At 31.5% G+C, this 19086-nt stretch overlaps 1 protein-coding gene across 1 annotated transcript in view; it reads right to left on the bottom strand.

Moving 5' to 3' along the window:
* Nucleotides 1–19086, bottom strand: part of LOC142236111 (band 7 protein AGAP004871-like) — a 99459-nt gene that overhangs the window by 26604 nt on the left and 53769 nt on the right. The window contains exons 3-5 of the mRNA XM_075307363.1: nucleotides 18599–18714; nucleotides 15338–15410; nucleotides 15064–15146 (exon numbers count right to left, since the gene is read on the bottom strand). Of these exons, the coding sequence (XP_075163478.1) occupies nucleotides 15064–15146; nucleotides 15338–15410; nucleotides 18599–18714 (272 nt within the window). The remainder of the gene's footprint in view (nucleotides 1–15063; nucleotides 15147–15337; nucleotides 15411–18598; nucleotides 18715–19086) is intronic.

Raw genomic sequence — 19086 nt, 5'->3', positions numbered from 1 at the left:
AAGTGTACATGACATTTTTTTTTGTAGTGTAATAACATGAGAATTGAACCTGCTTTCTTTAATTTTTATGCCTTAGCCCACATAGTGGTCAGGGTTTAATAATTTTGATCTGTCCTGCCAGAGATATTGAAAATATATCCGATCGACTCAGAATCACCTCCTGAGTCGATCTAGTAGTTGATATCCGTCCGTCATGTTGCAGGATTCCGGCTGCAATTTTTAATCGATTTTGATTAAATTCGGTACATAGTGTTTTCTTTGCTCTATTGATTGCTATTTATTTTTTACATATATATGTATTGCCCGATTTCCACAAACGCTTATTTTCTAACCGATCGTCGCGAATTTTACCTCAAAAATACTTTTCAAGTGGTCAAAATTTCATTGAAATCGGTTCAGATTTACATATAGCTCCCTTTTTTATTAACTGATCGCAAATTTGGTAAACAGCAATCTTTTGTGCTATCAACCAAACCTTCAAAATATCGTTGATTTATACTTAGATGTAGTTCCCAAACAAATGTTTCTGCCGATTTTGCAGAATTTACCTAAGAACCGTATATTTGTTCATAATAATAAAGAACTACTGGAGAAGTAGATATAATATTATGCATTGATGCCGTAAACGAAACGTCAACTCAAATGCTTGTAGTATGTTCGTACTACAAGCATTTGAGTTGACGTTTCGGTTAGAAGTGTTCGATGTTTTTTGTGGCTTAGTATGTTAAGGCTTTCTGTTAAGGAGCACCAGATCCAGGTTCGACCCTCGGTGGGGTTGGAAAACTTTTTTTCAAATTGTAAAAATTAGACAATTTTTTTATTTCTTCATTCAAATGAACTACCAGAGTACAACTTCAACAGCAGCGCAAAATAGTACTTCCATTCTATGACAAGCTCATGTAAAATTTTAGAAGCCTTTTTGCTGGGTAGTTATGTTTGCGTACGCCCAGAAAAAATACAACGGAATTTCTTATAGCCGGTTTAATTAAATTTTAGTTCAGGAAAATCAGTTTATTTTAGTTCAATATTTATTGCCGAATGTGAGAAAATGTTTTAATTATTTTTTGCTTACTTTTAGACGTGAACTAAAAATGAGAACAAAAAAGTTTTATACAAATGATGTACACAATTTTACTAAATATGAAAATAGTTCATATTTTCATAATAATTTTCATAAGTTTAAAAAATGATTAAATTTTACTTAAGTTGGATTCTCTAGAACATCATATAGCGCTAAAGACATATGTATTTCAAATCTTTAATTCCAATTGTTTTCCAAAATGAAACTTTAATGAACAACAGAAAAAATGTTTTATTTATATTAAATTATCTTCAATTTGGCAAAAGTTGTATAATGGTGCAGTTTCTAAAATATTCTAGTTAAACTTTTCTAATATAGACCTACACTGAAAAAAAGCATGCCCGGTTCCAAAGATTTTGTCTTTACTTTAAAAATGTTGGCATTGATTCCGTGCCAAAGAAGCGGAGAATACAAATAAGGATACTTTTAAGACACAATTGTCTTTTAAATTTGGGTTGTGTGTACTTGCTTCTAGGAAGCAATTTTTTTTTTTTTTTTTGTTTTTTCCTTCATATGCTATCGAAGTCCTTTAAAATCGAGTTAACGACAACTTTATTTTCCACATTCAGACTCGACTTCCAGTAGAAATTAGGCTATGTTTCAAGTAAAAAACGTCTTTAAAATAAAGTGTTGAAAATCATGTCCTATTTTTGAACGATTTTTTGCTTTGTAGTGAAGATGCAAAAAGAAAACAAATATGAAGACAATTTCATTAATTTTAAAGAATTTTTATGAATTATTTAAGTCAAGTTGACATTAGCCCTAAATTTTTTTCTTTCATGTTATGATAGCCATTTTTAAGTCAAGTCAATTGTAAGGACAATACGACTTCATTGAAAAGTTTATCAACTTTTAGACAAGGAAAAAAAACTTTATATTCGAGAAATGCTTCTTCTATGCTAAGCTAAATTTGCATTCGTATTTTAAAGACATGAAATCTTTGACCTCACGACAATATTTTTTTCAGTGTACGTTTTCTTTGATGGTGGATTTTTTTGGGTCTAGTTTTCAGTAACAATAATCGAGTAAAACCGTGTAAGACAATAAGAAAGCCCTTTGATCAAAATGGGAGAAAAGTCAGTCTAGATGAGTACTCGTGTGATTCTGTATAACACTGTGACGCAAAATTCTACTTTCAAAAATTCACTTATACCAGCCGAAAGTACTCGATGAGAGCAGAAAAGTAATTTCTGGATTTTTCTAGATTGGTTGCCGTTCGTCGTTTATGAGCCTCTAAAATTAAGTCGCCAAATTCTTTGGGCACTTTTTTGCAATTTTTGGATGGCCATATCTCCAAAAATGCTGTGAATTCGTTTTTGATGTGTTTAGCAAAGTTGTAGCTCTTGACACGGCCAACAAATATGCTGAATACATTAGTTCGGAAAATTTTCATCTTCATTCTCAAATTCGCAGAAATATTGAAAATATGACCGAAATCACCGATTTTTTCGTTTTTCGACTACATTTCTATTCCGAACAGTTGTTTTCTGGAGGTTCAAATTTCTTCCGATCCGGTTGAAGTTGTACATGTGCACTGAAAAAAATATTGTCGTGAGGCCAAAGATTTCATGTCCTTAAAAGACGAATGCAAATTTTGCTTTGCATGGAAGACGCATTTCTCTAATATAAAGCATTTTTTCTCGTCCAAAAGTCGATAAACTTTTCAATGAAGTCGTATTGTCCTTATAATTAAGTGATTTGATTAAAAATTGTTATCATAACATGCAAGAAAACATTTTTGGGCTAAGGTCAACTTGACAACAAAGCAAAAATTCGTTTAAAAATAGGACATGTTTTTCAACACTTTATTTTAAAGACGTTTTTTCTTGAAATACAGCATAATTTCTACTGGAAGTCGAGTCTGAATTTGGAAAATAAAATTGTCGTTAACTCATTTTTAAAGGACTTTGATAGCATATGAAGAAAAAAAGTTGAAAAAAAACGAAAAATTAAAATTTGTGTCTTAAAAGTATCCTTACTTGTATTCTCTGCTTCTTTGGCTCGGAATCAATACCAAAATTTTTAAAATAAAGACAAAATCTTTGGAACAGGACATGCTTTGTTTTGGAGTGTGGTGTTACTATATGGCGTATATGGAGCAAAATTTCATCTCGGTTGAAATTGTGCACATTGTGTAAGTATATGGTCTCTAACAACCAAGCAAATATTGGTCCATGTCAGTGCATATTTATAAACATCCCCAAGGTAAGCCGACACCCATATTTCACAGTTGGCTCTCTAATTCCGCTCAAAAATTGGTTCATATCTGTTCAACATTATTTATAGACCCCTCAACAGCGTTGCCATAAGGAAGTTTTAGTTTGGACCAACATTTTATCACAATTGGACCAAAATTCGTACCAGCGGACCATTTTTTCCAAATTAAATTATGTACACTGAACAAAATTTTAACGTGATATTAAATTTCTTTAAAATGATGAAATGTTAATTATCAATTTTTTTCCATTGAATTTAGGACACAAATTTTGTAAATTTGCGTCCCTCCGTTAAAGTTCGAACTAAGGTTTATTTTCCTGAAAGTAAAGAAACACATTTTTGATTTAAAGAAATTGTCCTTAAATTAACTGAAACTTTAGATTTATGATAAAAACGATTCAGATATAGACTAAGACTTTTTTTGGGGGTTAACATCTTTGATTTAAAGTTTTTTTTGGCATTAAGAAAACATTGTTTACTTTGAAGTATCCGTTATAATTTGGATTTTTAAACTGGCGTTTGTTTGTACGTGAGATCTGTATTCTAATTTAAATTTTATTGGTCCTAGATTTAAACTGGTTTAAAGGTCGCTAAAAAATGTCTTTCTTTTAAAGAAGCCGCATCTTTGGCTCAATACCAAAATCCTTAAGGGAAGGTCAAAATCTTTGGATCCAAGTAACCTTTTTTTGAGTGTAATAGTTAAAAATTTGGAAAAAAATTACTTCGATAGAAAATTTTGTTAAATTTTTATTTCTATTCAAAATTTTTATTTCTATTATGCTGTCATTCGGGATCGATTTTTAAAAATCCCAGGATTCGGAATTTGAAAATATTGAATCCCGGGATCCTGAAATTTTCGGGATTTTTAAAATATTTTAAGTAATAACAATCTACAGCGCCATTTAACCAATTTACTTTAATTCAATTATAGTTCATCTCAACATTGTGAAGAAAATATTATGACAACAATAAATAGAAAAGCCATTTTATATCACTATCTTACTCAGCAAAACATTTTAGGGATTAGGTTGGATTAGGTGAATTTTCGTACACCTGTGGTAATCCTTTTATTCTTTGATTTAAGTAATAATATCAAGGCGTCCAAATTTTTATCAGATAAAAGCGAACTTTCCATATTTTCGACTGACCTTTTATTTACGTATTTATTCAGCTATGGTAAGCCAGATTGAAGATAAATTCATGAATATAATAAGTTTATAATTACATTAAAGTTAAAAAAAATATTTATTAAGAAAAAATTATTAAGGATTAAAAAAAACTGGGTTTAATGATCAAAATAGATTTGTTTTAATAAATTGGTTTTTATATTGCTTTTTATATTATGTGGCACGAATTCCATTTCACATGAACTTATTATTCAAAGGACATTATGGATCCGTGCGCCTTCTACCCCCTTAAAGTAGTTAATTCGGGAGACCGCCGAATATCAGGATTATATCAAACCCTTTTCGATATAAACCAACTTTGAGATATCCTATTATTATATTTCAGCTCTTAAACAGTCCTAAAAATTACGTTTTCTGGAAGACCCATATGTTAAATGCGGAGGTGGTCCTTTATGGGGGCTATACCACGACATGGATCGATGCACATCACCATTCTGACCATTGGAGGGTCCAACATACCTCCAGATTTCATACAAATCGGATACAAATTGAGGTGTCTGGAAGCCAAGGAAGTCAAATCGGGGGATCGATCCATATGTGGTCTATACTAAACCATGGACCGATATAAACCATATTTCGTCCATCTATTTATGGACATAAATACCCCTATATTTCCAATTGCATGCAATTTAGGTTTATATGGGGGCTATATCAAAACATGAACCGGCATACCCCATCTTTGGCCTTGATCTCCAAGTAGACAAAAATCAAGAATATATGAACCTTACACCGAGAAAAACAGGTTCGGCTACAAATTTTAACTAACAGAAAATAATCTTTGCTTTAAAACATTTTTCTTTAAATTTAGGGCAGGAAATTTTTGAATTCGCATACGCCCGCTAAGTCATATGTCTTTGAATGAGGCCACTTCAATTATATGTTGGAGCTATGTCTAAATCTGGACTGATTTCAATCAAATTTGATACATACTATCAATTGTACTCCTTGTGCAAAATTTAAAGAAAATCACGACAAAAACCTACATTCTAGGGCCATATAAGTGCATATCGGGCGATATATGCTCTGAAAAAATATTGTCGTGAAGTCAAAGGTTTCATGTCCTTAAAATACGAATGCAAATTTTGCTTAGTTTAGAAGACGCATTTCTCTAATATAAAGTTTTTTTTTTCCTTGTCCAAAAGTCGATAAACTTTTCTTTGAAGTCGTATTGTCCTTATAATTAAGTGATTTGACTTCAAAATGGGTATCATAACATGAAAGAAAAAATTTTAGGGCTAACGTCAACTTGACTTTAATAATTCATAAAAATTCTTTAAAATTAATGAAATTGTCTTCAAATTTGTTGTCTTTTTGCATCTTCACTACAAAGCAAAAAATCGTACAAAAATAGGACATGATTTTCAACACTTTATTTTAAAGACGTTTTTTACTTGAAACATAGCCTAATTTCTACTGGAAGTCGAGTCTGAATGTGGAAAATAAAGTTGTCGTTAACTCGATTTTTGTTGAAAAAAACCAATCTTGATTTAAACTTGTGAAACCGTTTATTCAAATTTTGGTATCTTTTGGTAGAAGTTTTTCAACAATTAAATTATTTTTATGTATACTGACAATATGTGAAAAGTTATACAAATTTCAATGATATTTTGATTTATATAAAATCTGGTATGCACAAGTAACAATTATTAACAATTTTAAAGGAGTTCGATAGCATATGAAGGAAAAAACAAAAAAAAAATTAAAATTTGCTTCCTAGAAGCAAGTACACAAAACCCAAATTTAAAAGACAATTGTGTCTTAAAAGTATCTTTACTTGTATGCTCCGGTTCTTTGGTTCGGAATCAATACCAAAATTGTTAAAGTAAAGACAAAATCTTTAGAAACGGGCATGCTTTTTTTTGAGTGTGGGAGATACATTGAGGCGATTTCTTTCAAAATCAAAAGGGTTCTATGCTGCTGAAATTTTTAGTATATTGGAATAAAAGTCGATTGGAAAAAACTTTGGTATATGTTTTTGTACTGCCCCATATAGCCAAATTTCCCGATTTGATGATATAAACGTCGCAACTTTTATGCGATTTGCCTCAATTTGGAAACCTAAAAGCATTTTGTTAGTCCATAACAAGTAAGTAAAGTCTATATTATACACACCACTTTGTGGATCCATATTTTCGATACCATCTCAAATCCTTAGTTGCGTTATATACCCAATGGTATATGCTCCCAATTGGAAATTTTTTAAATCTACAGACATTTTTATGCAATTTCGAAAAATTTAATTTACGATTTATTAATCGAAAGATATGTATTAGAGGTATAGGAAAAGTTGATTTTTACTCATTTTTACATTTGCAGTGCCGATTTTATAAGGAAATGGGGGTATTTTGGCTATATTAACCCAATTCGGAAAAACAATAATATGGGAGCTATATCTAAATCTCAAACGATTTCAATCAAATGTAGCACCCTAGAGTATAATGCTAATTGTACTCCTTGTGCAAAATTTCAAGTAAAACTCTAGCTTATATATAAATATGTTAAGTCCATATCGGGTGAAAGATATATATGGGAGCTATATTTAAATCTGAACCGATCAATAGTGTCCTATTCTGATCCAAAACAGAAACGTGTGTCAGTCGATTAGAATAAAATTGCGACCTGGACTTTTATTACAAAAATGTGTTCACAGATAGATGCACGGACAGAGGGACATCGACTCAGGGACCGATACCCCATGTGTCTATCTCGCCAACATTTAGTTGTTACAAACATATGCACTACACTTCTATCAAAAGTTATGATTAATATTGTTTAATTAATATTAGCCTATGACTAAAGTTTTAAAAAATATTCAATGTAAAACGGTCAAAAGGCTTTGTTCGGTTAAAGTGGTCTAAGTAATTTTTAGCCATGATCTATTATCATTATTTTGAGATCGTAAATACTAAAAAAACTATAATAAATATGATTTTAAGACCGAAAACAAGGGTATTTCTATCTTATACGGGGTTTGAGAAATTTCAAAAACAAAACTTTGAACTTGCTTCCTGTAAAATTCACTTTTTAGACTTAGCGTACTTTGAATGAAGCAGTCGATATATCAGATATACATGGACGAAAAAGACTGTCTGAGTGTAAAAATTATATGTTTCGAACTCAAATTTGTTAACACAATATTTTTAAGTGAAAGCATATAATGTTAATAAACTTGCTTAACATGTTTGGGAAATATATGTTAATATGTTGGAACATATTATGTTTGGGATATAAAATGTTTGTAAATATAATACGCTTGAATTTGCATCCAATTATATTAATATTAATTTAGAAATAACCTATAAACATATATGTTTTTAGAAAGAGAGACCCAGAGAGTATGAAGCAAGTAAAATAATGGAAGAAACCAATTGGCGCCTTGAAAATATATATCCACAAAGACCACTTCATTAATTTTTTACCAGTGTATGCCTGAAGTGAAACGTAATATGTTTTAACAATACAAACAATATTTTGTTTCGACCAATTCTGAAAATATATATGCTTGAAGCACATTTTGTGTTTGGGGCATATGTTACAAAAGCGAGTTTCTTGAGCGTACGTTTGATGAGAATTTTATGATTTCCCTAGAAAAATGCTTCTTATAGATTATATTTGCAAATTTTAAATTCAGCTTCGTTAGCCATACAATTTTAACTGTACTTTCGGATGAAATATGTCTCACTATATGAAAATAAGTCATTATATGTGATCGTTGGCTGTTGGTATGATCCAAAATAAAAATGAATACCAGTTTTGTAACAAAAGAAATGTAATTTCCACCGCGTATGGAGGGGAAGAAGATTTGAAACATTTTGTATCTGCATGACCTATTTTGCACTTTATCTTCTCAATATACAAACAATTTAGAAATATTTATTAGAATTCATAATTTCAAAAAAAAATTACACTGCACCTCGCGGACGGAGGATCGAACCACGTACCATCAGTTTTCACGCGAGTATTATGCACTGAGCCACATAGCCAACATCTGTACTATTAACCAAATATGACTTTGTTCACCATTCATACATAATTATGTGTATTTGTATACAAATACATACAAGCATGTGTTCTATTTATAGAATAGTTTCAAAAACAAAAGCTAACACATATTTCCAAGAAGTAGAATTAAATTCATCTAACTACAGGGTGATTCATGTTTAATTAATTTATATTAAAAAGGTGGTCTTCGAAATAATGCACATTAAAAGTTTAGTATGGACATATATTAAAGAATTAAATTACGTAGTTAAACTAACGCTAAATTTAACTTATTTTTATTGCACAAAAATATTTGTTTGTAAATAAATTGTTTATTTTTTTTTTTTCAAAATTTTCTACAGCCCAATGAAATTTTCCGTTTTTGTCTCAAGTTTTATGAACTAAACTTAGGTATATAGTTCATTGACCGTACATATAAGTTCAATATGAACTAACTCAGAAGAAAATTTTCATATGATTCCCGCAAAAATAGTAAGAACGAAGTACTTTATGGTAAAAAGGTCATGGTTTTTGTTCGTTAATTTTAGTTCATATTTCTTCTATGAGAGGATGTAATTTCGTGAAGTGTAGTTAAAAAGTACTCCAGGGTATTAAATTCTAGCTATAGTACAGTTTACCTTTTTCTGTGTATACTCTGTATTATACAGGTAAACTGTATATATACTATAGTATTATCGAGAATTTACGTATTCTTGTTAAATTTGGACACAAACGCACGCATCAATTGAGCAAAATTTAGTTTAGAATTAATTATTTTAAAAACCAAAATTAACTGCAGAAAGCGAACAAACAATCCGACTATTGAAATAAACTTTTCTACGCTGGTGTTTCGCAGGTGAAAATCAAAAAATTTGTTGTTACTTTTCTTTACTGTGCTAAAAAGTCGTAATGTTTACAATTGGTGTTCAAAGAGTAAAGGTTGTATTAACGAATTTGTACATCGGTTCATTGGTTTTGTATTACGAAATAAATAGAAATTGAATTGAAAAATAGTTAATAGCTCGACTATTTTTCGCTTAGTGTATGTTATGTTTTGGACTTGATAGTTTGGACAATTTCTTCGATGTTATGTTTCGATTAGAAAATATTTATTGTTGTTTTGCACCTGTAATTTAGGTTTGGAAACACGATCATAGTACCGACTAGGGCTTTCATTCGGGATCGATTTTTAAAAATCCCGGGATTCGTGATTTCAAAATATTGAATCCCGGGATTTTTCGAGATTTTTTTCGGGATCCCGAAATTTTTGGGATTCTTTAAATATTTTAAGTAATAACAATCTACAGCGCCAAAAAATTGTTGTACATTAAACCAATTTAGATTAATTCAATTTTTTTACAACAAAAGAACATAAGAGTAAATTAAAAAGCAATTTTAAATTGCTATCATACTTAACGAACACATAGTCCCACTCAACATTGTGAAGAAAAGAAAAACAAAAATTTTATGACAAAAATAAATAAAAAAGCCATTTCATATCGCTATCTTACTCAGCAAACATTTTAAGGATTAAGTTAGATTAGGCGTATTTTCGTATACTTGTGATAATCCTTTTGTACTTCGATTTAAGTAAAAATATCACAGCGTCCAAATTTTTGTCAGATAATCGCGATCTTGTCATATTTTCGACGGACCTTTTATCATTGCTTTTTATTTTATGTGGCACGAATTCCATTTCACATGAACTCATTATTCAAAGGTCCTTCTCGTTTATTTCGATTTTTGATGAAATTGTGCTCTTTAGTATACCTCATGTATAATAAATTCTTACTCAAGATGTACCATAAATGTTTATTAACTCAATTTGTCGTTTGTGAAATCTAAGGGCCGTTTACACTGATTGAAGACTCCAATGAGTGTACACAGGAAAAAATATCACAAAAATTTGTCCAATAAAAATTTAGTAGAAGTTTAAAATTTCAATTAATAAATTAATTGAAACAATCAACTTTTCAATCAAGATAGAAACATCAAGTAAATTATGCCACTGTTTGAAAATTTTTAATTTTTTAATTAAAAAGGTAATTTATACAATTAAATTAAAATAAACTGGCAAGAAAAAGTAATGGAATATTTTTTTTTTAATTTTTAATTCAAAATTTATTTAAAACAATGAATTTAATATTTTCTTGATTAAAGACATTTCAATTAAAAAATTAATTGGATCAATTAATTTCCTGATATAATCAGAAATTTTTTTGCGTATGTTCGATTTTTCACCAAAACTCGTAAATAACCATGCAAAAATATGTATGGTAATGAGGATATTTTTAGCATAGCTTGCATTGAAATGATATATAACATTGATTACGCTTAATTTCATATTTAAAAATTAAAAGTAATCTTTGGAAAAGATCCAAAACAGTACATAGTACACCCAGAAAAAAGGGTCTTCGAAACTTAAGGACAAAATGTTCATCAATTTAGTTTAGCCATTTTATTTCCATTAAGTTAAATATTTGTGTGAAATAATAAAATTTACTTGTTTCAGTAAAAAATCCTAAACTGAAAGCAGTTAGGAAAAGTTAATTAACTAGATTAAGGCATGGAATTTTACTACTACTGTTTTGTTCGCTGGGTATAAGAATTTACTACTGAACAAAAAATTTTTTTTCACTGATAACAAAGCATTCGTAAAAACAAAACCGAACTAAACCCTAGTTTCCTTAAATTTAGTAAAATTTCTTATAAAATGACAATTCTGACTTTCTTTATTATAGAAAGCTTATCATACATACGAATAACTCTTGGCATAGAAAAATATTTTAGTTCATTCGTACTAATAAGTATTCAATCCTTTCAAAACTTAAGGAAAAACACTTGTTAGAATATAGGAAATTTTCCTATATTTCTTTTGTCTACCTGTAATCGATACCTGTCATCGATGTATCGATATGTTTGCGCGTGGGTTGTTTTTTAGTTGGAATCGCGTTGTTATGGTATACGGAGAGATTGTTAAAAAATAATGTAGTAAAATAATTTAATAACAAATAAAATATATAAAATATTTGTTATTTTAAATTAGTGAGAACATTTTTCGTTTTTTGAAAATTATTAAATAACAAACAATGAGACAATTTTCGTGATGGTGTATAAAGGAAAAAACACCAGCAGAATAACAACCCCTTCATTCGTTTTTATTTTGGAATGTTCAATTATCAGGTAATATTCAGTGACGCTATCCTTTTGTGAAAAAATTGGTTTATGATTTTTTTTTTATATTTGTAGGTATTGAAAGAAGGACAAACTCATTAGGCAGCAACTTATTAAAAGTGGAATTTGGAAATAGTGGAATAATAAACTAATATTTCAAGACCAGTCGATGCTGTTGATACTTAATAAATATATTTAATATATTAATATAACATGTCTTTTATTGAAGAAAAAATCACTATATAAATAAATAAAATTGTATTTAAAAACGAAGGTAAGCAGTTCTAATGTTGAAGTAAATGGATTACCACAAATATGTAAGATTTGTCCAAATGAATGAAAAAAAGTTCAATAAAATCATTCCATATATGAATTCAATTCAGTTTAATTTTTTCATTCTGTAGTATAGTGGTACATGAATATATGAAAATGTAAACTAATATATGGAATGCATTCTACGTAATTTATACGAAAATCACATGGTTCAAACAAATAAAAATGTCTTTGGCGCTATACGAAGTTCAACTTTCTTCACAATGAGTTCATTTTAACTTAATGAAGGGGTCACTTTTTTCTGGATGTACCACCCTATAAATAAAAAATGTAATATAAATATATATTTGATATAATCCATTAAGAAAAATGGAGACAAGTTCTTGATGTTTTCTCAATAAAAAAAACTGACGTCGAAATTCATTACTTCCCATAAATCCAACATGAAATTATATGAATTCCCCATACATGGAATTTGTAAAATATAAAGGAACGTATGAACCGTCTGTATAGAAAGTGGAATAAAAAGTAAGAACCACCCTGTGAAAACGGTGAAAATAAAGAACGAAATGTGAACATGTGGCAACATAGCCAAGTAACGGATTGTCGCCAAAATGTACGCAAAACATACTATGTGGTTCAAAGTATGCGTTCCATATAAGAAATAGAATATATGTAAGAAAATCATGTAAATCGGACCAAAATCGGAAATACATATATGATAGATATTCTTGTCGACGCATGTATGTAACAAAAACGTAGCATTTTTACTGTCGCCAAAGTATGCGTTTCACATACATATATATATATATATATATATATATATATATATATATATATATATATATATATATATATATATATATATATATATATATATATATATATATATATATATAAAATATATATATATATATATATATATATATATATATTATATATATATATATATATATATATATATATATATATATACCATATGGATTTAATATATACCATATATATATATATATATATATATATATATATATATATATATATATATATATATATATATTATATATATTATATATATATATATATATATATATATATATATATATATATATATATATATATATATATATATATATCACGCTAACTTCCGAACGAAACAAGCTATCGACTTGAAACTTCGCACAAGTAGTTGTTATCGATGTAGGTCGGATGGTATTGAAAATGGGCCATATCGGTCCACTTTTACGAATAGCCCCCATATAAAGGGACCCTCAGATTTGGCTTGTGCAGCCTCTAACAGAAGCATATTTCATCCGATCCGGCTGAAATTTGGTACATGATGTTGGTATATGGTCTCTAACAACCATGCAAAAATTGGCCCACATCGGTCCATAATTATATATAGACCCCATATAAACCGATCTCCAGATTTGGCTTGCGAAGCCTCAAAGAGGAGCAAATTGCATCCGATCCGTGTGAAATTTGGTACATGGTATTGGTATATGGTCTCTAACAACCGTGCAAAAATTGGTCCACATCGGTCCTTAATTATATATGGCGCCCATATAAACCGATCCCCATATTTGGGTTGCGGAGCCTCAAAGAGAAGCAAATTTCATCCGATCCGCCTGAAGTTTGGTACATGATATTGGTATATGGTCTCTAACAACCATGCAAAAATTGGTCCACATCGGTTCATAATTATATATAGCCCCCATATAAACCGATCCCCAGATTTGGCTTGCGAAGTCTCCAAGAGAAGCAAATTTCATCCAATCCGGTTGTAATTTGGAACATGGTGTTAGTATATGATCTTCAACAACCGTGCCAGAATTGGTCCATATCGGTCCATAATTATATATAGCCCCCATATAAAACATTCTCCAGATTTGACCTCCGGAGCCTCTTGGAGGAGCACAATTCATCCAATCCGGTTCAAATTAGGCATGTGGTGTTAGTATATGGTCGCTAACAACTAAACAAAAATTGGTCCAATCACACAAAAATTGGTCCATATCGGTTCATTTCTATAGAAAATTTTGTTAAAATTTTATTTCTGTAGAAAATTTTGTCAAAATTTTATGTCTACTCTGTCAAACTGAATTATATACGTATTGGATCGATCTTTTTTGATTTAATATATACCACGTATGGACTTACATACAATTTAGAAGATGGTGTTAGGAGGTTTTAAGATACCTTGCCATCGGCAAGCGTTACCGCAACTTAAGTAATTCGATTGTGGATGGCAGTGTTTAGATGAAGTTTCAACGCAATCCATGATGGAGGGTACATAAGCTTCGGACTGGCCGAACTTACGGCCGTATATACTTGTTTTTTTTTAATTGATTTTCGGTTTATTTCAGTTTTTTATCTTGATCAAAACCGGGCAACCGTCTAAAACCGACAAAATGAGTAAAAATAAAAAAAAAATAAAAATTCATTGTTTTAAATGAACTTTTTAGAACATAACTAGGACCTATTTAATACTGATCTCTTGTGTTACAGAAGAGGCTCCGCAAGGCAAATCTGGAGTCGGTTTATAAAAGGGCTATACTAAGAAGTGGTCCTATACCAAAAAGTCGTTAGATATGACCCATTTGCAGTCCCGTCCGACCTACAGCAATAGCAACTACTTGTAGAAACTTTCACGGCGATAGCTTCTTTTCTTCGTGATTTCAACAAACAGAGAGACAAACATTGGTAGATCGACCCAGAATTTCACCACCACCCACAATATATGTACTTTATGGGGCCTGGGACCAATATTTCAATGTATTACAAACGGAATGACAGAGTCAGTATACCCCTCATCCTATGGCGGAAAGTATAAAAAGAACTTTATAATTCTTTCTTTCTTATCCTGTATCGATTTTTTTAATTATTTGTTGATCATCGTAACAAATTTTTGCTACATAAAGACTAAATAACTACATTTGTGAATTTAATTCCATTTTAATTAATCTATCGTACACTGGCGTTGAGATGCAAATCGTTAAGGAATACAAAAACCGATTGAATTTTATTCACTGTCAACATAAATTAAAAATTACTTATAGTTGTACACTCAGAGGTTCATGATGCTGTGGAGATAAGTGCTTGGAAAACAACAGTGATGGTATATTTATTAGTGTATTAAAATTTGTTTTTTACCTCTTGTGGTGGCACATCATATGTTCGCGTACGCAGATCTACTCGAGCGTAGGAATCAATGCATGGCAGAATGAAGAAAATACCTGAAATGTAAAATTAAAAAGGAATCAAGATTTAATTGCGATATTAATTGCAATTGCAGATGTCATCTGATTGCCCAGATATTCAGCAGATAATGCCGAACACATCTTTGCAAATGTACAGCATACAAGGAATAAAATAATCAAACATACACATACAGACGTACGCACACTGCAATAATAAAACTACTCACCTGGTCCTTTTGCACCACCGGACATTAAGCGTCCAAGGCGGAAAATGACGGCGCGCTCGTATTCCTGAACAACCTGCAAAAATGTAATGCGAAAAGAGAAAATAATTTACAGGTTTTTTTTTTTTAATTTTATTACGAATGTAGAGTATAAAAACTTAAAGAACGTTGTATTTATACTAGGGTGTCCAAATCCGGAAGTGGCAAACCGGTTTCAGTTACAGAAACCAAAACCGTATTGAGTTTTCAGTAAATCGCGAAAACCGGTTATTGACAATCGATTCAGTGATGTCATTGTGCCACATAAGCATTACAGAAAAAATGCTAGAATGGTTACACCAAACTGGCAGCCCCTATACCATCATAGGATACAGTGATCTGATCATCCGCTTATCTGAAAACCATATGATTACTGAAACAAGCACAAAAAGGAACCAAGAAAATCCCTCACACCCACAAGGACACTAAGAGAAGCATTAGGGCTTGCCCAAGTAGAGAAACAAATGAGCAAGAAATGAGGTGGCGAGATATTTGAGACATGACGTCTGCTAATGGAAACAAGGTAATTTATAGTGGAAAAGAAGATAGAAGCGAAAGCGGTAAATGACAGAATAATTACAGCTAGGTTCTACTCCAAAATTAAAAAATTCGTTACCATTATTCAATGTTCAATGCACCAACCGAAGAGGCGGAGGAATCACAAAAAGGCACTTTCTACGAACAGCTGGCCGCAACCATAAATGGAATTTCTAGTAGAGACTTGGTGATTCTGCTAGGGGACTTCAACGCAAAAATTGGTTGTGAAAATCGGGGCCTAATCTCACCTCATGGGGCATGGATACGAGAAACGACAATGGCGAAAGTTTCGTAGAATTATGCCAGGCAACACAACTTGTAATCGGTGTTTCGATATTCCCACATAAACGGATTCACAAGTACACATGGACAACACACATAAACAAATCGACCACATCTGCATACGAAGAAAATGGAGAAGCTCCCTAATCGACGTGCGTAACAAACGAAGCGCCGATATTGATACCGACCATGAGCTTGTAATCGCAACACTCAAATCAAGCTGAGATGCGCTCGCGCTAAGAACCAGCAAATGCAAAGGCGCTACGATGAGATGTTAAACATTATACAAACTCATATAGCCCCAAACATCATATCCTGGAAAGACACCTGTAATGAGCTCAGAAATATAGCTAGAGACCACATTGGATACGCAAAGAAGACTGAAGGGAAAAATGGATCGCAGACAACACCTGGAATATAATCCACGTACAGAGTTATCTATAACAAAATTTTGTAGAAGATGCATCACACAAGGAGCGTTACAACATTGTCGCATGCAATGACAAAAGTAAATGCGCCGAAGCAATGACCAAAGAAGCGGAAGAAGCAGCAGGAGCAAACAATATGAAAAACCTACACAAAATAATCAATCGCCTCTCAAAACAATCACAACAGTGCGACAATTGGCGTGGTATCAACACTGTGTACAAAACTTTGGCAATCATAATAAACGATAGACTACATGCGGTGAAAAAATCATTAAGTGACGCAGCCAGAAGGATTGCGAAAGCTAACAATGCATCCAGAAATAGTCACAGTTTGGTTAGGTTTATTCAAAGATAATCGTGAGATTATATTCAATTTTATTGGCCTAAAATGCAAAAGCTTGACTCGCGTGATATGTGGTAATAACAAGATGAAGCTACATGCCACACAGCACACGTAACAATGGATTTATTGAGAGGCGAGTTCGGTGAACATTCTATATCACATTCGTGCCCAATAAATTATCAAAAGACATTAAATCGCCTAGATAGTTGACCATATGAGGCCCAATCGCGGTCAAAATTTTCAAACAATTTATTATATGGACCATACTATCGATTCGAAGATTTCATGCATTTTTCTGAATTTTATGTATGTTTTTTAATTTAAATTCAGAGCTCTTAAAAAATCACCCTATATAAACAACATTTAGCATAGCTCCTCTGGATCTCAAAATTTAAATTGCTATCCACGGCCTCAAGAAGTCAAATCAGAATATTGGCCTATATGGGGCCTGTAACTTTGCTCACTAAAATTCGATTAGATTTCAAATTTCATGAAAATCGGCGAATAAAACAGGGGCGAAGAAATCAAATCTTTTGATCGTTTATATGGGGGCTATATTTAAACATGGGTCGATATAGTAAATAGTCGAACTTGACCTTGATGAAGCTATCATGCTATCCAGCATGATAGCTTCATTATTGAAGGTAGTAGCGTCATTACAGACAGACATATAGACGGACGGACATCGTTATATCGTCTAAGAATTTCCCTTCGATCAAGAAAATAGATACTTTATATAGTTAGAAATCGTTATTTCGATGTGTGACAAACGGAATAGCAAACAACTTATAAGGGGGTATATCCTATCCTATCCTAGGATGGTGGGTATAAAAATGCAAGAGGTAAGAGTCAAGGAGATGCTTTACTTGGACGAATGTGGCCAGTTACCAAATTTTGTTTTCTCTGATGAGAAGCCATTCCAAATTGAGCAGTTTATGAACAAACTAAAAGATCGGATTTACTTGTCAAAGAGATTAACTGAAAATTTACACTGTCGAGATCTGACCACCAGATCTCAAGTGCCAACGATGGTAATGGTATAAGCCTATCCAATTTATCGACCATGTCGAATATTATCGGAAAAATGTGCTAAAGATGAACATTTCCGCCGAAGACCATGGATATACTAACAGGACTCAGCACCATCGCAATCAGAAAGCCTAAACCAAGAGTGGCTCGGACTCTCAATACAAATACCAAAGTGTCGATCATCTCATGACGGCACTTCGCCGGGACTGGGCGAAAATATCGCAGAGCCCCTTTCGTGTAGAGTGTAATTGCTTCATCGGCCGTTTGAAGGCCATAATGCGTGCCAAAGGTAGACAATACGACCAAATCTAAATTGATTCTAATATGTTATCTTATTTCCGACATATTTTATTTTTGAACAATAAAATATAAAAGTGAAATAAGTGCGTTTTATTTTATTTCATTACATATCAGTCACCGCGTAGATGTACCAGATCAGCGGAAGTGTTAAATATTTGATCAGGAATTTTCAATCTTCGTCGAAATGTGGAAAGGCTTTGCCTACATGTAACATAAATATGTGCCTAAAATTGAAGTAAAATTCTTGCGATTGCAAATTCCTTCTTAATTGTAGTAAAATTTTAATATTTCATATTAAAATATTACCTTAAAACACACAAATAAACTGAATGGCAGTGTAAGTATGATTAGGGCTATTGATAAAAATATTAACAAAGTGCTGCATGTCGATGTCTCCTCCTTCTCCGGGATATCCTCTTCCACTGGAAATATAAAGAAAATATACATTTGTAATTAGAAACATGAAAAAATTTTTTTTAAATAAATAAATAGGCGAAAATAGACGATCTATATGAATTTGAACTAAAGTAGTGAATTTAATTGACAATACAAGAATCTCTACCAAATTTCAGGACGATGGAAGTCTATAGCGTGATTACAACAGACAGATGGATATATTTATATCGTATATTTCTCTCTGATAGAGAATATATATACTTTATATAGTGGGAAATGGATAATTCGATGTGTTACAAATGGAATGACACACTTATTATATCAGCAGTCTATGGTGGTGGGTATAAGAAAGCTGTAAACGAATGATAAATCCTCAAATTAAGTTTTAACCTATATTT

Source organism: Haematobia irritans, chromosome 4, assembly GCF_050003625.1.
Source record: "Haematobia irritans isolate KBUSLIRL chromosome 4, ASM5000362v1, whole genome shotgun sequence".
Classification (NCBI taxonomy): Eukaryota; Metazoa; Arthropoda; class Insecta; order Diptera; family Muscidae; genus Haematobia; species Haematobia irritans.
The sequence above is the reverse complement of the archived record's forward strand: the minus strand, read 5'-3'. Positions and strand labels throughout refer to the sequence as shown.